Genomic DNA, 22,756 nt, shown 5'->3' on the forward strand with positions numbered 1-22,756 from the left:
CTCTGATTTCTTTCTCAGCATATTTATTGCCTATATATAGTGGGGCTACTGATTTTTTTGAGTTAATCTTGTATCCTGCTACTTTGCTGAAGGTATTTATCAGCTCTAGGTGTTCCTTGGTAGAATTCTTCAGGTTACTTATGTAAACTATCATATCATCAGCAAATAGTGAAAATTTGACTTCTTCCTTTCCAATTTGTATTCCCTTGATCTCCTTTTGTTTTCTTATTGCTCTAGCAAGAGCTTCAAGTACAGTATTGAAGAGATATGGAAAGAGTGGACAACATTGTCTTATTCCTGACTTTAGAGGAATTGCCTTGAGTTTCTCTCCATTTAGTCTGGTGTTGGCTCTTGGTTTGTTGTATATTGCCTTTATTATGTACAGGTATGTTCCTGTTATCCCTGATAAATCCACGACCTTTATTATGAATGGGTGTTGGATTTTGTCAAAAGATTTTTCAGAATTTAGGGAGATGATCATGTGGTTTTTCTTTTTCAGATTATTTATATGGTGGATTACATTGATGGATTTTCATATACTGAACCATCCCTGCATTCCTGGGATGAAGCCTACTTGGTGGATGATTTTTCTGATGTGTTCTTGGATTACATTTGCCAGTATTTTACTGAGTATTTTTACATCAGTGTTCATGAGGGTGACTGGTCTGTAGTTGCCTATCTTAGTTGTGTCTTTGTGTGGTTTGGGTACTAAGATGATTGTAGCCCTATAAAAAGAGTTTGGCAGTGATCCTTCTGCTTCTATTGTGTGGAACAATTTGAAGAGTATTGGTATTAGCTCTTCTCTGAATTTCTGGTAGATTTCTGCACTGAAACCATCTGGCCCTGAACTTTTCTTAGTTGCGAGACTTTTGATGACTGCTTCTATTTATTTAGAGGTTATAGGTCTATTTAAATTGTTTATCTGTTCTTGATTTAATTTTGGTAAGTGATATCTATCCAGAAAGTCGTCTATTTCCTTTACATTTTCCAATTATGTGTAATACAAGTTTCAAAGTATGACCTGATGATTCTCTGGATTTCCCCAGTGTCTCCTGTTATGTCCCCATTTTCATTTTTGATTTTGTTAATTTGCATGTTCTCTCTCTGCCTTTTGATTAGGTTGGATAAAGGTTTGCCTATCTTGTTGATTTTCTCAAAGGACCAACTCTTTTTTTCATTGGTTCTTTGTATTGTTTTCTTTGTTTCTTCTTTATTGATTTCAGCTCTCAATTTGATTATTTCCTGGCATCTACTCCCCTTGGGTGAGTTTTCTTCCTTTTGTTCTAGAACTTTCAGGTGTTCTGTTAATTCTCTAGTGTGGCTATTCTCCAGTTTCTTCTTGTGGGCACTTAGTGCTATGAACGTTCCTCTTACAACTGCTTTCAGTGTGTTCCATAGGTTTGGGTATGTTGTACCTTCATTTTCATTGAAATCTAAGAAATCTTTGATTTCTTTCTTTATTTCTTCCTTTACCCAGCAGTAATGCAATTGAGCATTGTTCAATTTCCATGAGTTTTTTTGTTTTCTGCAATCTGTATTGTTGTTGAATTCTAATTTTAAGCCATGGTGGTCTGATAACATACAAGGGGTTATTACTTTTTTTTTTGTATTCGTTGAGATTTGCTCTATTGCCAAGTATGTGGTTGATTTTAGAGAAGGTTCCATGTGGTGCTGATAAGAAGGTATATTCATTTGTTTTTTGATGGAATGCTCTATAGATGTCTGTTAAACCCAATTGGGTCATAACTTCTATTAGTTCCACTTAAAACAACTAACTTGTGTCAATGAACAAAATGTATCAAACATCTATCCTACCTAACCTAAACTTATCTGAAAGAAACACCCAAGTCTGAACACCTCTTTCCAATCCCAACTCTAAAATAATTAAAAACTAACACTAACAGGTGTAAACTATCCTATAATATCAATAGTAGGGAGAGAGGGTGTGGAATTCTCAAAACTACTTCCTGCTGAGATGGGACGATGACAATCTCATGGGGACCTGTGAGAAGAAAAATGTTAGTGTAACAAAATCTTCAGTAGATCAGACAGTCTCTGTATGGCAGGAGATGCTTGATTGAAGTTCCTGACTGGGGTTCTAGTGTTGATTGAAGCTCTCGTCTGAAGCTCTGGCCAGATTGTAGAACTGTTTCAGTTCCTTGGTCCGGAGTTGTGTAGAGTGATGTAGTTTCAAGCCAGTTTCAGGATAGTGCTTGTCAGGTGGAGTCGATGATGTAGGGCAGTTCAGATGCCTCCAGTCGAATCAGGTGGAGTCAAGGAAGTGGATCCTCATTCTCTTTCTGAAGCAGTTGAAGATTGCTGTCAGGAAATCCCTTGTTCTCAGGAAAACTCAAACATTAATGTTAACAAAGAAGCCAGGTTGTTGGCTCATGCCTTTAATCCCACTTCTGACATCAAAATGATGCTGCAACCATAAACGGCACACTTACTGAAAGTAAAACTAAGTATTTATTGTAGAAATTACTCACAAGAGACCAAACAAGTAACCCAGATGAGCTGAGTAGTTTTCTGCCGCCGAACTGGAAGCCGAAAGCCGGAAAAAGAGAGCGAGACTTCTGTTGTTCAGTCTTTTATACCTTCCTCCATAACGCCCCTAGCCATGCCCAAAAGTGGGCCTGGCTACTGACGTAGTTCACCGCCTACATACGCATACATTTTTGGTGGTGGCATTGTGTGTGAGTTTTCCCCCTATTTCTGGCTTTTGGTAATGTGAGATTATCTATTGCCTATGTTTTTGGGAGTGTAGTTAATTTCCTTAGGTTGGAGTTTTCCTTCTAGAACTTTCTGTATGCCTGGATTTGTGTAAATCTGGTTTTGTCATGGAATATCTTGTTTTCTCCATCTATAGTGATTGAGAGTTTCACTGGGTATAGTAGTCTGGGCTGGAGTCTGTGGTCTCTTAGTGTTTGTAGAACATCTATACAGGACCTTCTGGCTTTCAGAGTTTCCATGGAGAATAGGGTGTCATGAACACTTTCTATATTAATTCCAGTTATACAATATATAATCAACATGTGAGGAAGGTAGGGTTTTTATTTGGGGAGACTTTTTTTCTTTTTTATCTGGCCAATATGTAAAACTTTTGCTCTGGTTTTCAAAAGACACCAGTATTTCATGGCATAATCAAATACTGATGAAACCAGAAAAGAGGGGCTATAAAAAATGAGAATGAATGGCAAAGTGAATTGTAGGAATATGTAAATGGTTGAGGGTTACCATGGAAACAGTAAGGAAACTAAGGTCTAAAGGAAAAGTGAATTGTAGGAATATGTAAATAGTTGAGGATTACCATGGGAAGCAGTGAGGAGACTAAGGTCAAAGAGGGTTTTCTGTGGTGTGATGTTCTGCATTTTTCTTGTGTTATTATATTGTAAAGTGTAATTAAATACTTCGAAAGCAAAACAGGATGGTTATATAGGGAGGATGATGGGAGAAGACTGTGCTTATGGCAGTTCCCATGTTATTCTATTTCCATGTTCATTTTATCCTTTCTCCTCTTCCTTCCTTCCTTCCTTCCTTGCTTTCTTTCCTTCTTTCCTCCCTTCCTTTCTTCTTTATTCTTCCTTCCTTTGTTACTCTACTTTCTTTCTTCTTTGTTTTTTCTTTCTTTCTGTGTGTCTCTGTCTGCATGTCTTGTACATGAGAAAAATCTAGGTCTTCACACTTGCTAGGCAAGTGTTCTGCCACTGAGTTATATCCCTAATGCCCTTATAGTTCTTATTCTAAGACATGAAGTAGTTTTATTTTGCTCACTAAGTTGCCAGAGTTGGCCTTGAAATCACTCTGTAGATCAAGATGCCCTTGCCTTTATAGTTTTCTTGCATTGACTTCCCAAGTACCCAGGAAACAACCATATGCTACCATACTTAACTGCCTAATGCTTCCTTTTCTGCCTTCTCTTCTTCTCTTTGTCCTCCTCCTCCCTGTCCTCCTCCTCCTCCTCCTCCCTGTCCTCCTCATCCCCATCCTCCTCGTCATCCTTCTCCTCTTCATGCTTCTGAGACTTGAACAGAGGGCCTTATGCACCTAACAGGCACTCCACTGCTGTGGTACGTTACTAGCTCCTAAGCTCTTTTCTGTTTGTCTTTTTAAAGGAAAATTTTATCACATTAAACATTTTAAATTCGAATTACTATATAAGAAATCTATGAATAATCTGGGTTAGATAACTGCAAGAAATTTTGATTTTTTATGTTTGAACTATATAGTCTCCTAGGAAAACAAAAAAATTGTTTTTTTAAAGATTTGTTTTTTTAATTGTGTGACTATGTGTCTGTCTGTCTATGTTGTGGTTGTGCAGGTACCAACAGAGGCCAGGAAAAGGGTCTTGGATAACCCAGGATCTGGAGTTACGTGCAGTTGTGAGCTGCTCAACTTGGGTGTTGGCAACTGAATTTGGGTCCTGAGCTCTGGACTGTGCCATCAACTGTCTTAATATTTGTTTACCAATATGAGACAGCTGTGACTTAAGTGCATATATTAAGTCCAACATTTATACTAAATATCACTTTGAAACTGCGGTTTGAATCAGGTGATTAAAATGTTAAGCACTCAATTATTATCAGTAAAATATGTGAAGCAAAATGAGAATTCAGAAAGAAAACCATTTGGAGTTACTATTAGGATTTGGGGACGGTATGTTTTTATATTTGGTATTAACCACTGATGGCATTATTATATCAGAACTAACCATTAAAAATGCCCACGAGTTCTCCCCTAAATTTCTTCACCAGAGCCTCTCCCTGAGAAGACTTAACCCATTTGAACCTCCAAGGGGAGGAGCGAGGAGCAGGGAGTCTGTGCTTTAGAGTCAGGTACTCAGAGCTCTGCTTGTGTGTTAGGTGTGGAGTCCCCACTTCCCCCTGCAAAGGGAACAACTCGTTTTCACTGCAAGACTGCACTGAGACCAATGACACACCTGCAAATTTCCCAGTTACTGTAGGTGCTCAGTAAATCCGACTTTTCTTCTCCTTGGTGACATATCCCAGGAAGCCCATCTGACTTCTACATGAGGTTCTCAGTCCTTTCCCCGGCTGATCTGGGAACTGCCTGCCTGTAACCTACAAGTTTTTTGCTTACTTTCGTGGGGTTTCACAGCACAAATCTCATCCTTTGTCTTTGCAGTGGCACCTGAGCTGAGAACTAAGTAAACTGGCCCTGTCTACTACCTATGTGTGGTGTGACCTGGGAAAGGAGACTGTCCGAATCTAACCGCCTACACCAACAGATGGTGTAATTCAGGGGTGTTTGCTTAGCCCAGCTCAGTGCTGCATGAGCCAAGCAAATGTCTGAGTCACATCAAGTACAAGAGTCAGGATACCGCCACCTCTGCTCCAGGAGCATCGAATCTTTTGACTTTTTAACATGACTTGTGGACTTGTGTCAAGGGACACTATTCCCTAGGAGACCTGAACAAGTGTCTGCTCACTCCAGAGAGGAGCTGACAACAGATAAAAATAATGACACCACCAAAGTCACTTCTGGTGAAGCAGTGAGTTTATTAGTGTTGTTTATAGAAGTATTGACGATCCAGAGGCAGCTGCATCACCAGAGGCCATCCTAGCCTGGGTGACAGCTAAGGGAAGATGGAACCCTAAATTTCTCTGAGTGACTTACAGGCAGCTCACCAGGCTGGGGAGTCTCTCTTCTAGATGGCTGGGAAGAGCCTCCTCCATGGCAGTTGTTCACTGAGTCTAGAACCTTGGCCATAGCCTTGTGAATCTTTAACTTGTAATTCTCCCATACCTAAAAAAAAATTTTTATCTCCTCAGTGTCAATATCCTCCTCCAAGGTGGAGTGTTTCCACTCACAGGGGATTGCTGCACAAAAGCCTGCCATCTACAGATGTGTTGGGTTACAATGACAGTTATCCTGGACACATGTAACCTACTGGCCACATGTGGACATAACTGGGCCATTATAAACAGTAACCAGGCCTCCAGCAGCCGCACCGCACAATCCCTTCAAAGCGAAAAGCAATGCCTAACCTCGGGGCCGCTGGGCCTATGCTCAGTCAAAAGGACTTTCTCTGAGTCACTCTCAATATGTCTAAAAAGTAGCAGCCTACGTAGGTACCCAGGTGACCATTAATCCAAGTATCAACCAGGCTGACCCTGCTTAGCTCCTGAGATCAGATGTGCATGGGTATGTTCAGGATGGTATGGCTATCAACAGATCAATATGTTCTCAAAAGCAAATCCTACTTCATTTTCATTGTGCTTTTCCCTCTGAAAATAAAATAATTCACCAAAATAGGAATTCTACAAGTTGATTAGAAATACATACTGCAGGCACAGATCACAGGGTAAACTTGTTTCTTCCTTTAATTTAGGAAAGTTAATTGTTGTAGGGTGTTTATTGCTATGAAGAGACACCATGACCATGGCAAGTCTTATTTAATGAGGTCGCTCACTTACAGTTCACAGGTTCAGTCCATCATCAGCGTGCAGGCAGACATGCTGCTGGAGAAGTAGCTGAGAGTCCTACATCTTGCAGGCAACAGGAAATTGTCTGTCTGTCTGTCACACTGAGTGAAGCTTGAAGTGAAGTGCCCACCCCCTCAGTGGCACACTTCCTCCAACAAAGCCACACCTACTTCAACAAGGCCACACCTGCTAATAGTGCCACTCCCTTTAGGATTATGGGGGCCAATTACATGCACACTACCACAATAGTGTTAATTTTGGTTATTTTGATCTTGTAGCAGCTCATAGGTTGATTTTAAGAAGCATATGAATCTGTTGAAATTCTATGAAAGATGCTGTGGGGTTTATATGATGTGAATGAATTATAACAGACTCTGAAAAGAATAAAATCCCAAAGGAGACTGGCAATCATTAAACCCTGTTTGCATGGATGTAGCCCGGATCACAAGTTTTGGAAGGCAATACTGTTACACTTTGACCAATCCTGGTTTTGGTGTCTCCTAAATGCTACTTGTCTTCCCATGCGTCTTATGACTCCGAGCTTGATAACCTCTGCTGAGTCCTGACATGACTACACATAACATACCTGGTAACCCAGAGAGCACTGCTATAATTTGACCCAAATCTGATCCTCTCTCTGTCTCTCTCTGTCTCTCTCTCTCTCTCTCTGTGTCTCTCTCTCTCTGTCTGTCTTCCTCCCTCCCTCCCTCCGTCTCTTCCCCCTCCCCCTCCCCCTCTCCCTTTCCCTTTCTTTCTTTGAGACAAGGTCTTATGTAGCCCAGGCTGGTTGGAACTCACCGTGTAGTTCAGGAAGGATGCTTTGATGTTCTTTTGATCCTCCTGCTTCAACCTCTCAAGAGTTGGGATTACAGAGATGTGTCACCATGCCTGCCTGGCTTTCACTCTCAGATTAATGATAAAATGTACAGTGTGCCAGGCATTGGTGGCGCACGCCTTTACTCCCAGCACTCAGGAGGCAGAGGCAGGCAGATCTCTAAGAGTTCGAGGCCAGCCTGCTCTACAGATTGAGTTCCAGGACAGCCTCCAAAACAATACAGAGAAACCTCGTCTCAAAACACCAAAAAAAAAAACCCTCTACATTGCAGTGATTATAAGGCTTCAAGAAAACAATGCAGTGCTGTGATAATGAATTCTTACGTGTTTACACAAAGTTGTGTCCCTTTTTGTCTTCTCTGTAGGTCGGAAGTTTAAGAAGTTCAGTAAGGTCCGAGTTATGAGAGCTCTCGACGGTGTTGCTGTCCCTCAGTCAGTGGGACTTCCCAATGAGAGCCAGCCCATAGGCCAGAGAATCACCTTCTCACCAAGTCAGGAAATGCAGCTTATCCCTCCGCTCATCAACCTGCTCATGACCATTGAGCCCGATGTGGTCTATGCAGGGCACGACAACACGAGACCCGACACGTCCAGCTCTTTGCTGACCAGTCTCAACAAACTGTGCGAGAGGCAGCTGCTGTCTGTAGTCAAATGGTCCAAGTCACTGCCAGGTAATTTGTATGTAGTAGTATGCCTTAAAAGGTATTGTGTTTGTGGCACTAGCTGAATGTTAAAATAGTCTGCACAGGAAGTCAACCCATCACATAAACAGCACCGTATGTTTAGCAATTCAACATCCTTGTTAAAGTCTCACATGTGTGCTTGGTTCAGTTTGTAGAGCACTAGGTTAACACGCATAAACCCTGGGATCGATCCCCTGCAACACCTGCACACACACAAGATTCATACAGACAATGGAATACATGTTGACGATGGCTGATACTAACTACATGAAACAGCAAAAAGCGTATGTGTCAAACCACGAGTACAGTAATTCAGAAAAAGACATGTTAACCCACTCCTCACAACGTCAAGTTCATTCTAAAGCCCAACTAAAGTTGTGAGTCTGTTCAAGATAAAAGCAAATGTGCCTCTTCATGTAACAAATCAAAACAACACTCAGAGAACCTGTAATTTCTAGTCATTGAAGAATGCAAAGCATCTGATGTTAATAAGATGTTTGGAAAGACAAATGAGCTTCAATCACGGTTTTCTTGTCACTCCTATAGAAGGGGGATGCGGCCCAGCTGGAGTGAGGACTTGTGTGTTTTCATGGAAGTATTTCACTTATGTTATTAGCAAGATTTGTACCTCAGCACAGCTATTTAGCAGCCAAGTGGCTGGTAGAATTATGAGGATAAATTTCTAGCTCAGTTGAATCTTAGATGGCAGAACCAGGCAAAGACTAAAAATTGTTAGTGTGAGCCTCAATGTCCTGATTAGAATCAGAATAATTCTTTCAAAAAATCACATGCTCTTCACACCAATGACATCCTTGTACTGCTTATTTTTCTGACACATGGTCAAGAATTAAACACATTATGTCCTTTTTGTCCTGGAAGAAATTCAATTAAATTTTTTTAAAGAATTCCTTCCCAATTTGCCTGAATGTATTTCTTGGCTATTATTCTACCTGAAAGACTGGAAATACAATAGATGAATTGTTATTGAACATCCAAGGTTGTTTGAAACAGAAAACAGACTCTTGTTTGTTAGACTTCCAAAAAGACACATACTGAGAAAAGTTAATAAGCTTAGTGTTCTAATGGAGATGAAGTAATTCTGTGGATGGGTCAGAATGCCCAGGTTTCCATTCGCCTTATTGCAGCTAACAGGCCTTGGACAGGCAACTTTCTCCACCAAAGAAAGCTATGAATATTTAAAACTTACTGCGAAGTGACAGAACTTTACTAAGCAAATGTCATAATAGCATTGATGAAATAATTGTTCTTATATGGGTGTTCAGCTGTGGCTTTAATTGTTCATTTTTCCATCCTAAGGAGATGGTGATCCCTTGGCTGTTATTGCTATGGGTTACCACTTCCTTTGTTTGCATTTTTGGAGACTATTGTTGAAGGAGATTTACTGTCAGTTGTAAATTTAGAAAAGAAAGCAATTAAAAAGAACATTTATTCATTTTAGATTAAAGCTGTTTTTAAGTTAAGGTGTTTTATATCAAGATATTTTGACCTTCACACAAACTTAAAAAACAATGAGAAGAAATTTGTGTATTGAATTTGGTGGCAACTTTTTAAATGTTGCAGAATATAATTTATATGTGGCGAATCAAAACAACAGCCACAGCATCATGAGTCCCTCTGTTCCTGTTAATAATGCCCAAGGGCAACATTGAGATGATAAAACTTAGGGCGGCGGTGCTCTCTTTAAACCATACTGGCACAGTGCCTTTAATTTTTATTTTGTTTTTGGGGATTTTTTTTATTGAGATAGGATTTCTTTGTGTATCCTTGGTTACCCTAGAACCAGTTCTGTAGAGCAGAGCTTGCAGAACAGACACAGAGTTGGTCTAGGAGCCAGTAACTAGAGCATTCCTCTGAGGAGACCAGAAAAAGACAAGTGTTTGCTATTGTTCTCGTTGCCTTCCTCAGTGCTGTGGACCACGAACTAGTAACTCAAGGAAGCAAAAAGTTTATTTTGGCTCATAAGAGGGCAGTGTCAACCACACACGGAAGGTGTGGTGGTAGGAAGAGTAGAGCAACTGGTTACATTGTTTCCACAGCAACTGGCTACATTGTTTCCACAGTCAGGAGGGAGAGGGATGGATACAGGTGTTCAGTGAGCTTTCACCTTCCCATTCAGTCTGAATCCCAAGCGTGGATGGTGGGTCTTGTCTCTCAGCCGCACACGAGCCAGGGTTTTAGCTCCTTGCTGGTTCTAAATCCAGGCAGGTTAGCAAGCAAGAGTAACCATTAGCATGGCCCAGAGTTATTAGATACCCTGAACTGCTGCCAGCTGACGCTACACAAGGTTAGTCACACAAAGTTCTTACTCAGTGACTAATGAATGCCAGACACATACCTGCTGAGTGTAGATCCTAGCAATTAAATAGTGCTGCTGGGAAGAAAAGACAGATGGCGGGCACATGTCGTGATTGCACGAGATCTGGGCGCTGGCTATGCGCAGAAAAGAAATGTATTTTGTTCGGTTCCTCGTTTGCAATGATATTATTCGTTGGGTGGAAAAGAGATGTTTGTTAAAGGAGCCTTACCAGTAAGCCAGCTTGTGAAAGTGCATAGTCATAGGGGAAATGTAGCTGCATTTACCCATGCACATTCACTGTCGGAAAGCCCCCTGAAAGAAAAGCTCATTCTTTTGAGTGAATAAGGTGCGCATCAAAATCAAAGCGTATGTTCGGAGCGATTCAGTGGGTGCACTGGGTGTGACTCTGCGGGTGCTGAGGGTTCTTCATTTTCCTGACAGGGTTTCCTCTTTTCTTATTGGTCTCTTCTCTCACTATCGTTGATACCATGGTTATCATGTATCATCGTGTTACCATGGTTACAGCTAATTTTACTTCTCCAATAATATTCCAAAGGTTTATTTCAACTTAATGGGAACTTGTAAGATGCTGTAGCCTAAAGGTGTCATATTTATAAGCCACTTCATATAACACACTCCATTTGATGTCTAGCATCTGTTTGTGGATGACTTTATGTGGAATCTGTGCGTGCTTCGGTGAGCACTACATTTTTGGTTAAAGCATGAAGCAATGTGTCATCTGCAAAAATTTAAAACTTCACAGTACACATTTCCTCTATTAAAGGACTGTCAACACACAGAGAGATCTAGGGTGCCTAACAATAGCATAAGACACAGAAATAAGGGAAGCAGGGGCAGATGAATACCTTCAGCCTTGGGTTCTAAAAGAGGGAAGGAGAAATTGTGGAAGGAGAAACCACTTAGGTTAGAAGTATCCATGTGTCTGGGGGTGTAGGAAGGGAAAAATGTGAATAAAATTTGGTTAGTAATGAGCTAAAAAAAAAACCAGGAGACAGTGGCTCTCCATCTTTCAATGTGGGGATTCTTAAATAGCATCACAAAATTTTCAGTTGCCCCACAGAGAGGAATGACAGAGGTCAGCAATTGCTGTGAAAATGCATCTGGGTAGATTAACTCCTGGACACTGCTGCGGTAGGCGCTGGCCTTCTGAAGATTTCACCACCAAATTATTCAGAAACCGATGGCAAATGATTGTATGGGTACCAGTTGTGGAGAATAAAGGCACAGACAAAAATCATAGGCTGACCCAGTAGGGTCTTGAGGTCACAGAAAGAAAAAAATAAAGTAATAAGTATTCATTTCAAGCTCAAATTCACTCTTTTTGCCAGTAAACTGTAGAACTAAAGAGTAGAAAAGCACAGGGCAAACTTTTCCTGTCACTTCCCCATATTCGGTGACATAGCTACCCAAGGCTATGCTTTGGTGCTCTAACCATTGCCCACTTGAGCACGTCCCTTCCTGGTTTCAGTGAACCAGACTGTTTGACATAAGGACCTGAAGACAGGGGACAATATTCCCATTATTTTCTAGCTCTGAAGCATGAGTCAGTGACAGTGTGACAAGGTTTGTTTTTCTTTCTCCCCATGAATGAGTGAATGTGATGAGAGAGGGATGGAAGAGGCTTTGCTGGAAGTAAAATCTGACCTGACCAGAGTTTCTGCAAAGACTTTCACAAACTTCATTTCATTGAAATTGCCATCGTCTTTGTTGACCTTTTAAAACTGTTAGAAGTGGCATGACACACTTCAGCGATGTCTGTGGGTCTGTAACCTCTCCCTGGTGAAGCTCATCCTTTGGCATCCATCACTCTCCCTCCGGGTACCTGGCTTCTCAAACACATTTTTAGTCATTGCACGTTTAGTCTTCCACCCACACCAAACATCTTCCCCGTCCTGAGTTCTGTCCTCTACTCTGCTGGCTTCTCGTGCTACACACTTTGAATATGCACATTGGCAGCCTTGATGTTCCCGCTCCGCTCCAGTGATGCTTGAAAAATGGCATCAGCCTAGCCCCGTCAGGCATGTATTCCAAATGCTCGTAACACATCTCCACCCAGACGGCCTCCCAATTCCATAGGACTTTACGGTCCAAAGGCCAAATCCATTTCTCTGTACCCCAAAATGGCATCCCAGAGTCCTTCAGAACCTACTTTGCTTCTCCCCTCCTGCATCCCCTGAAGTTGTATCAACGCCTCTTATGCACTACGTGACTCATTATAATGCGACTCTCATGGCTACTGACGCAGTTTAGTTTGGTCATCAACCTTTCTGTCTGTACCTACACTTCCGTTCTCAAACAGTCCTCGACTCTAACCCAAGAATCAGCTTTCTGAAATAATTCAAATCAGTCGTGTTTTCTCTTTTCCATTTCAGAGTAGAGTCTACATCCTGTATCTTAAAAGCCACTGGGTTCCTTGGGTTCAGTTCAGTGATTAATTGTGTGTTTGCCTCTGCTTCCATCAGTCACAGGATGAAGGCTCCCGGATGGTTATAGATATCAAGTTCATTATCAGGAATGGGCATTCGAGGTGGTCTCTCCACTATTGCTTATCTTGCCAATTGGTGTTATCCCTTTAGATCACTCGAGGTCACTCTGGTGCCTGATCTGTATTCGATCCTATGATTCCCTCTTCCCCCTATTATACCCCCACTCCCTCAACTTCCTGTTCCCCCATGACCAACTCTCTTCCTCTTCACCCCCTCTCTTCTTTCCAGGTCCCACTCCCCCCCCCCCACCCCTCGCATGTTCCGCATCCATTCAGGGGATCTTGTCTCCATCCTCTTCTCTTGGGTACTATGCATATGTGCATATCTTTTAGGTTCTTTCCTGTTTCCCAGACTCTCTATCAGTGGAAGTGCAGACTGGCACTATCCTGATCCATGTCTAAAATCCATATATGAGTGAGTACATACCATGTTCGTCTTTTTGCGACTGGGTTACCTCACTCGGGATGGTTTCTTCCAGTGCTATCCATTTCCCTGCGAATTTCAAGATTCCATTGTTTTTTTTCTGCTGAGTAATACTCCATTGTGTAAATGTACCACATTTTCTCTATCCACTCTTCAGTTGAGGGGCATCTAGGTTGCTTCCAGGTTCTGGCTATTACAAATAATGCTGCTATGAACATAGTGGAGCAGATGCCCTTGTTGTATGAACTTGCCTCATTTGGATATATGCCTAAGAGTGGAATTGCTGGGTCTAGTGGTAGATTAATTCCCATTTTCCTGAGGAATCTCCATACTGATTTCCAAAGAGGCTGTATGAGTTGGCACTCGCACCAGCAGTGGAGGAGTGTTCCTCTCTCTCCACATCCTCTCCAGCATAAATTGTCTTCGGTGTTTTTGATTCTAGCCATTCTGACAGGAGTAAGATGGTATCTCAGGTATCTCAGAGTTGTTTTGATTTGCATTTCCCTGATGGCTAAGGATGTTGAGCACTTTCTTAAGTGTCTCTTGGCCATTTTAGCCTCCTCTACTGAGAATTCTCTATTTAGCTCTGTACCCCACCTTTTAATTGGATCCTTTGGTGTTTTGGAGACTTGTTTCTTGAGTTCTTTGTAAATTTTGGAGATTAGCCCTCTGTCAGATGTAGGGTTAGTGAATATCTTTTCCCATTCTGTGGCCTGCCTTTTTGTCTTTTTGACTGTGTCCTTTGCCTTACAGAAGCTTTTTAGTTTCATAAGGTCCCATTTGTTAATTGTCTGAACTGAACCCAAGGAACCCAGGGACAGAGAGAGAGGAGTGATGAGCAAATTGGCAAAGAATGTGCTGGCAAAACCAGCAGAGACAGCTGATCTGAACAGGGGAGAGCTCTTGGACCCCAGACCAACAGTGGGGAGGCCAGCATGGGACTGATCTGGAACCCCAAATGTGAGTGTCAGCGAGAAGGCCTGGGCAACCTATGGGGCCCTGAGCTGTGGATCAGTGTCTATCCCTGGTATACAAACAGTCTTCGTGTGCCTATAGCACAAAGAGGGATGCTCTCTCAGCCTGGACTCTTAGGGGGAGTACCTGGACCCTACCCAGAGTAAAATGACAGACTCTAGATATCCCCTATGTGGAAGGATTTGGCAATAGGGTGGGAGGGTGGGGGGGGAAGGGGAGTGCGGGAGGAGGGGAGGGAGAGGGAACTGGGATTGACATGTAAAACAAGCTATTTAAAATTAAAATAAAAAATGATTTTAAAAAGCCACAATCGTTCTGTAGTCCAGTTCCTGAAGTGGCAGCACCCCTCTTAACTTCCCTTCATGCCACCAAAGCGAAGGTACACTTGCTGAAAGACTCCTTGCTCAGGTCGCTGTCCTCATCCCCGGTTGCTTCTGTACCTGGAGGCTCTTTCCTTCACTTCTAACTATCCCTAACCATTCACACTCCAATCCACTCTTTCCTGAATCTTCCCAGACCAAATACAAACACTTGCAAAGAGGCAGTGGCAGGAAAGGGTCTTAGGTTCAAGACCAGCCTCTGCTACAAGTAAGAAAGACCCTGTCCCCAAAAGGACAAATACAAAGACGTAGAAATCTAAAGTGTGGAATTTGTAATAACTAAGTTGTTTTTGATGAACTCTGAAGTTCTTGGTCACAGTAAGTCATTGAATATGTTGGTGATGAATTGCCTATGCTTTCCTGTGACTGAAAGTTGACATTTACATGTTGTACTCCAAGGTCCTGAGATGTGTAATGCTCTGCCTTGGTTTAGGTTCACTATTTCAACTATGTGACATTATTTTTAAATGGAAGTACAACTTGTACATTTTTATCAGAACTTTGGAAGTCACAGCAAGTCTCACATGTCATCTCTTGTCCTCTGCTTAGCTTTTTTTTTCCTAAAGTATTAAGAATTAGACAATTCACAGCTATGTTTTTTCAAGGACTACTAGGTCAAGACACTTAAAGAAAAGGAAATTTTTACACTACTTGTTAAGTACAATTAGCCATCATCCATCACTTCCCTATGAGTAGGTTTTCCAGTCTGATTATCATTTCAAATACACTAAACCTCTCTAATCATTATCGCCATGGGAATTTGATCTCTGTGTTCCTGGCTTTGTTTCAGTATAAGATGATGGAATGCTATCACAGTTAATGGGGGGGGGGGGGGAAACTTTGGACTTCTTAGCCAGCCATGCTCAAGTCAATTTAACATTGGACTTTTTCCACATATACACCTCCAAAAGGCAGAGAGAGTAGGTTATTTTCTGAGTTCTTTTCTACTGTATGGAAATATATGTTTTGCTACGAATGTTAGAAACTAGGTAAGTTTTGAAATATTTCAATAAAAGTTGCCTTTTATACTACAAGAAAGTAAAAGTCCTCATATTTCAAGACATTGATAGGCTTAGAATTCAAGATTGTAACAAAAGAGACATAAGAACAAGATTGAAGTGAATAGAGACACAAACAGAATGAGATTTCCAGAAAAGAAAAAAATCACATATGTATAACTTAATTAAAGTTTTAAGACCAGTGAGAGACTGTTATAAAACAAAGGCTTAAAATGAAAACTCTAACGTAGTTATGTCATATATTTAGGTATTTAAAATATATTAGAAAAGTTAGAAGTGAGCAGGAATACTATAGAGAGCAATGAGTGAGTTATTAAAGATCATAATGAACATTCTACTAATATTTTTATGTCTAATTAAATGAGCCTCGCTTTCTATAAGCCTGTCATTTTGTATATAATGAAATTCATATATGGATGTAAAACATTCTGGCAAATAAAGTAATATATATTCTGAAAATATTCCAAATATACATTTCATCAAGAACGTTTAATTGTATGTGTATATGTAATTCGTATGCATGTATTCATGTATATATGTGTACATATAGAAGCCAATGTGTGAATGCGTGGAACCAGGGGTTGATGCTGAGTGTCTTCCCCAGATGCTCTCCACCTTACATTTTAAGACAGGGGCTCTTACTGAGCCTGGGCTCACTGTTTGATCTGGACTGGCAAGCAGCAAGCTCTAAGGACTCAGTTGTCTCTGCTTCCCCTTGTCTCTGGGATTATGCAACACAGCAAACCTAGCCTTTTTTATGAATGCTGGGAATAAACACTTAGGTCATCATGCCTGTGTGATAAGCACTTTGCTGACTGAGCTATTTTCCTAGGTCAGTGATGTCTTCCAAATTTGTTGCCATTTGCAGCATTTACATTTTAATTATATTTATGGTTTTTTAACATACAGAAAATGGTTTCTGGCTTATCATTTTGGTCTTATTTTGTTTTAGAGCATTTTTTCTTTCATACACACATAGGTTTTCACACAGCCAGTGGCCTATAACTTACTCTGCAGCCAAGGATAAACTTGAACTATTAATCTTCCTGCCCCTAGCTCCTCAGAGCTGAGATTGCCAGAACACAAATTATGTATGGTTAATATGTTTTAAATTACAAATTTCTTCTGAAAATGATTAGTGGCTTTCCTATAGTCATTAATCCAATGAACAGTCTGTTGCAGGACCCATTGATGGATTAGTAAATGTTTGCAGATTCCTCAACAAAGCACAGTTATCTGGAATCTTTAGCAAATGGTAGAATTAATAACTTTATTTTTATGGTCTAACTGGTTCAATGTAGTATTCAGTCAATTCTAGAGTCAGCAATGGAGCTTAGACCTTTCTGTAGAGACTTTGAAGTCACACCCACACATAGTTCTAAATGTGCCTACCTTGGGGAGTCTTCATGTTTAAAAAAAACAAATAAAAAAATTCATGTCTCTTATCAATTGATTCTTAATTTTATCAGATAATTATATGTTTTGCTGAATAGAAAGTGGCAAGCAGTACTAATTCTCTGGATTTGTTGTGTTAAATTCACACTTTTTCTGAAATAACATACCACATGCACTTGAAGAGGTAGTTAAGTCTTGTGAAAATAAGAAATTATAAAAATCGTATGCCACATTTTTTTCTAGGCTGGATGAAGTCTTTCTGCCACAAAGTAAATTAGATTTGTGAATGCCAACACAATCAAAACACAGGAAAACAAACTATTCTAATCATTAAAAGAGGAAAGAAAGGAGAAAAAAAGAAAGATAGGAAGGAAGGAAGGAAGGAAGGAGGGAAAGAAGGAAGGAAGGAAGGAAAGAAGGAAGGAACGAAATAGAAAAAGAAATGCTCTTGGATTTCAAATCAAGAACGAAGGGAAACAACCTCTGGAGGGCATCAGGGATACACTCAACTGAGGTGAAATAGGGCACAAACTAAGACATCTGTGATGGGACAATGAACTGATGTACTAGACGCATCCCTTGAACTCATCAGTGTCGTCTACCACATTCACAGCAAATAACCACACCCTGTCATTGCTGATTCCGATTAAAAATCCTGGTAGTATGTGCTTTACAGACCACACCAAGCACAATACAGAGGGCAGCAGGGATTTTATCCATTTTTCCCAGTAGCGGAATTTACTTTTACCAGATGCCAAACAGAGGAACTCAATAGTCAATCAGAGACAGAAAGGAATACTGAGCAGGAGAATGATTTGACATTGAAGATGTGCATCAAAATCAAAGCAGGAGGTTGCTGGAATATGTTGGTTAGGAGGCACACTTGAGTTTTCATCTCCAAGGAGACTAAGAGATGCTAAGACAAGTGCCATCGAACCGTAGGAATCATGTGCAGAGAACCTGAGTGTCTACCTCAACTGTTCCCATGGTGATGGAGTCATCAGGAACATTTGCAGAGAACCTGAGCATCTAACAGAGAAAGAAATACTTCTCCCTCAATAGTAATGAATTAAATATTAATCTGGTTTTATTTCTGAGTTAGGTCATTTGTAAATGGGTGTCAGTGGAGTTTTAAGGAAATGATTTTCAAAGAGTTTCATGGAAAGAGTTTGACGATCACATGAAAATATTTATTTTTATTTAATCTTAAAATATTAAATCCAATTTCATCATTCATCTGTTGTAAGTTACAGTGAGATTCATATTCATATTCTTTTCCTAATGTTCCCCAGGCTTCAAGTCCATATACTCAACTGCAATCAGTATTCTTGAGGTCTCTCAATTATGTCCAATTTGGTACTTTTAGCCTAATTGTTTCTTAGCCTTTATTTGAGGAAAGCTACTGAAAGAAGTGTTTAACCCCTTTTTGTCTCCATATGCAAAACAAGTGTCTTGTATTCTCTTCTTTAAGTGTTTCACTGATGCAACTGATGTAAACTCACTCCCACTTCTCCCTCTAACTCCTTCCTCTCCCTTCTCAACATCTTGGCCTATTTTTCCTTTCTTTTACCTTAATAATTCACTGGGTCAAATTTGTGCTGCTCATATACTTATTGGTATGGGGCCATTCTTTAGAGTCATATTCTTAGTGAAAACTGACTTTTCCACCCTGAGAATCTATCAGTTTTCTATAGCTCCTCAGAAAAGGATGGGACTTCTGAGTCCCGCCATCTCCATGCTGGAACGCCTATTGGCTTGATCTCGTACAGATCTTATACAGATCTTATGCAGGCACTGTAGCTGCTGGGGTTCATGAAGACAAGATATCTTGTGAAGAAGACACTGAAAGACAAAGGCCATGTGTTTTCACCCATGTGTGGATCCTAGCATTTATTTCCATCATTTTAACATAGTATATAGCATGAAAATGGGTCTCAGTACATGGGTGTTGCACGAACCCAGAATGGATGATTAATTCAGTTAGCCATTCCATTCTCACCAGCATTAAACCACAGTGACTGATGCTCGTGCCATGTAAAGTGGCTCCCCACCCCCTTGCCTCTTTTTTAGGCTGTGTTATTTATGAGTGTTTCCTCACTTTATGGAAACATTTCAGTATCCTGTTTCAACTCCCTACAGATTTTCAATGTTGTTCTGTGATTCTTTCCTTTCAAAATGTTTGTAGGTTTCCGGAACTTGCATATTGATGACCAGATAACCCTGATTCAGTACTCCTGGATGAGTCTGATGGTGTTTGGCCTGGGGTGGAGGTCCTACAAGCATGTCAGTGGGCAGATGCTGTATTTTGCACCTGATCTAATCCTAAATGAGTAAGTTGTGACTTTCGGTGCTTTTGCTATTTTCACAGGGTTGTCCATAGTATGATTTGGAAAACTACATTGCAATAGATGATGCTGTGTTCAGTGTCGTAAACAACATTTTCCTGGAATTCACCTAGCTTGATAAAGTCACCTTTCTTTACTCATGGGCATATACACATATGTAGTATGTGTATCTATTTGATTATTTATCTTGTGTATTGTGAGTGTGTGGATGGGGACACACACATCACAGCATGGAAGTCAGAGGACAACATGTGGAAGTCCTGGGGATTGAACTCAGGTCGTCAGGCTTGGCAGCAGAGGCCATCATCTACTGAGCCATCTCCTGAATGCTTACTCATCTGTATCCACTATACACAGTGCTAGGATTCATAAAGACATTTTTCAATAAGTACATACATTTTGACACTGTCCTCCATCCCACCTGTCCATGCTAGTTCTCCTCATGTCTCTGGGCAGTTTTCTTCTACTTTTGTGTCATTGTGTCATACATACGTACATGACACAATGTATGTGTGCAATCTAGAATCCACAAATAAGAGAAAAAGTATTTGTTTTACCAAGTCTAACTTATTGGCTTAATATGATGTTTAGTTGTATCCATTTATCTAAAATAACATAGTTTTTTCTTTCATAGTTAAATAAAATTCCATTATAGATATGAAGTATATATGAGACACACACAGGCACACCACACACCATACACACACACACACACACACACACACACAGTTTCTTTATCCATCTATAGCCTAGCTATTGTGAATCTTGTATTAATAACCTTTGATGAAAGGTTCTCTACAATGCGTAGACTTGAAAGACTTTGGGTGAATTAAAGAGTGTTCTAGTTGGGTCATAGGTAGATCTACTTTTCATTTTTAAGGCACCTTTATACTGATTTCCACAGCTGCTGGACCGGTTCGTATTCCCAGCAGCAGTGTATAAGGGCCCCCTTCCGCCCACATCCTCATCAGCATGGGTTGTTTTTCTAACTGCCATTCTGACTGTGGTAAGATGGAATCTCAATACAGTTTTAATTAACTTTTCCTAGATGATTCATAAGGCTGATCATTTGTAATATGTATATTGGCCACTTGTACTTCATCTTTTGGGAACTGTCTGTTCATTTCATTAGCTCATTTATTGATTGGGTTATTTGATTTCTTGATTTTTAGTTTGTGATTTTGCATATTTTATATCAATCCTATGTCAAATGTGTAGTTTGCAAATATTTTCTTCTATACTTTGACTTTTTCTTTATTCAACTTTTCCCTTGCTGTATAGAATCAACTTAATTTCATGCAATCCAATTTGCAAATAGTTGGTATTATTTCCTGAGAATTTGGAGTCCTTTTCCAAAAAGTTTTAATCTGTGTTTATTTGTTTGAAATTTTTAATTAAATTCTTTCTATCACTAGTTTGATATTTGGAGCCCTTTCCTCCTGTCCCTAAATGCATTTTTATCTCAAACTAATGTTTTTAATTTTTTCAAAAACTTACTAAGTTGTAAATTTCAATGTAAATTTAAATGTTTACCATATCAAATTACATTTTCTAACTTCTGTGCTTGTGGAGACACTATTGATTGTCTTTTAAAAATTAAGCATAAAATCTTCTATAAATATCTAAAATTTGATTTGGTATATTCAAATAGTTTTCTGCATGTAGTTTTCAGATGGAGAGAATTCATCCATGGTATTGTCTGCACTGTTCTAATAGGGAATGCCAAGTTGTAAGGATCTAAGTTAATACCTGATACTGCCTAATGTCTTCACTGTTAACAATCTCCATGCTCCGTCTGTTCCTCTTTAACTCCTAGTCCCTTGACATAGGCAAGGACTCAGGACCCTTCTTAGCAGTAAAAGAAACCGGGGCTCGGGAGGACAGGAAAAGCTGGCGCAGACCTGAGGGGCCGGGATTACCCGTTATCATCAGTGTGGGTGTCTTACCTTCAGCCCACTCTTCCTTTAGCTGCACTGACCAGCGCTAGCATCACCAAAAAGCGCATGGCTAGGAGAATCGCTCAGATAAGGGGCCTCCGTCTTCAGAACTGTGTTGACCTTTTCAGTTATTTAATGTTTGACACCATTCTTGCATTTGTTTTTATGTTTCACTGCACACATCCCTTAGGAAAAGTCACAGTGTTGTAAGTTTTCATGAACTGAAGCAACTCATCAACTTTTGAACAATTTTTTATTTATGCAGACAAATACACATATTTTCAGTAAATAAATCATTTCTTGGCTCCAAATGCTCAATCCCTACAACACTGCTCTTACTTAATTTAGGTATTTAAGTGTGGTAACAAAAGCAAGAAACAATTTTAACTTTGATCAATGTACATTTAAAGTCATTTTTATGTCTAAATTTTTTTGCCTTAAAAATTTAGTGCCAGCCTATGAAAAAGTTTAAAGTTATCTAAAATACTAAATATTAAGGTTTCTTATTTAAAGTATCAGTAAATTCAACAATAGGAAAGACAATTGCTGAAATCTTGTTCACTGACAAATTATACTACTGACTGGCTGATAGTCTATGTTGTGTTTTTTTAATTCTGTGTTGGTTTTCTTTTCTGTGCCATGTGTAGGCAGAGGGTGAAAGAGTTATCATTCTACTCATTGTGCCTTACCATGTGGCAAATCCCACAGGAGTTCGTCAAGCTCCAAGTGACCCACGAGGAGTTCCTATGTATGAAAGTCTTGCTACTTCTTAATACAAGTGAGTACACAAGTGTGAAGACACTTAGTACCTTACTTTGAGCTCACAGGTTAAGTGTCAAAAATATGATCATATACACCATATATAAAACTTGGATTGCAACTGTGAAGGAGTAATCTCCAATATATTGTCATTGACAATTTGGCATTTTTTAAAAATATTTTTCTGACACACAAGATTAAAATAGCCTAGCCAATTTCTTTGTTTTACTTGAAATAAGATTACAAGCTTATTTACTGGATTCAGTTTTACAAGCTAAATAATGAGATGAGAACAAATTATGCTTCCCATTATTAAACCTATCACACATACACAGAAGTATTCACTGTACAACACACACACACACACACACACACTTGTTTGGAGCTATTCTCAGGGTGTGGGCACAGTTGTACTCACAGCAAATGGCCACAAGGATCACTGACTTGGTGCAGGGGCAGTGTGCGTGTTACTCAGACAGTCCCGGGGGGGGGGGGGGGAGGTGAACAAGAAAGACTCAGGTCCCTCCCACATAATGGCCATCATGTGGCCTGGAGTCCTCTGTTGCACATAAGCAGTACGCGGGAGTTTGGGTGTGAGGCTTGAAATGTGGGGGACAGCCATAGGAGAAGGGAACAAAGTCTAACGGCACATGCATCCCTAACCCTTTCTGTGCCTTTGCCTCAGAGCAGGCTTAGCCTGCAGCTTGATGACCGATGCTTTGGCTTGCTAGAGAGT

At 40.2% G+C, this 22,756-nt stretch overlaps 1 protein-coding gene across 1 annotated transcript in view; it reads left to right on the plus strand.

Annotated features, from left to right (window-relative positions):
* Positions 1–22,756, plus strand: part of Pgr (progesterone receptor) — a 64,680-nt gene that overhangs the window by 35,350 nt on the left and 6,574 nt on the right. The window contains exons 4-6 of the mRNA XM_005077324.4: positions 7,646–7,951; positions 19,165–19,309; positions 21,909–22,039. Coding sequence (XP_005077381.1) covers positions 7,646–7,951; positions 19,165–19,309; positions 21,909–22,039 — 582 coding nt within the window. The remainder of the gene's footprint in view (positions 1–7,645; positions 7,952–19,164; positions 19,310–21,908; positions 22,040–22,756) is intronic.

Source organism: Mesocricetus auratus, unplaced genomic scaffold (assembly GCF_017639785.1).
Source record: "Mesocricetus auratus isolate SY011 unplaced genomic scaffold, BCM_Maur_2.0 Super-Scaffold_100040, whole genome shotgun sequence".
NCBI lineage: Eukaryota > Metazoa > Chordata > Mammalia > Rodentia > Cricetidae > Mesocricetus > Mesocricetus auratus.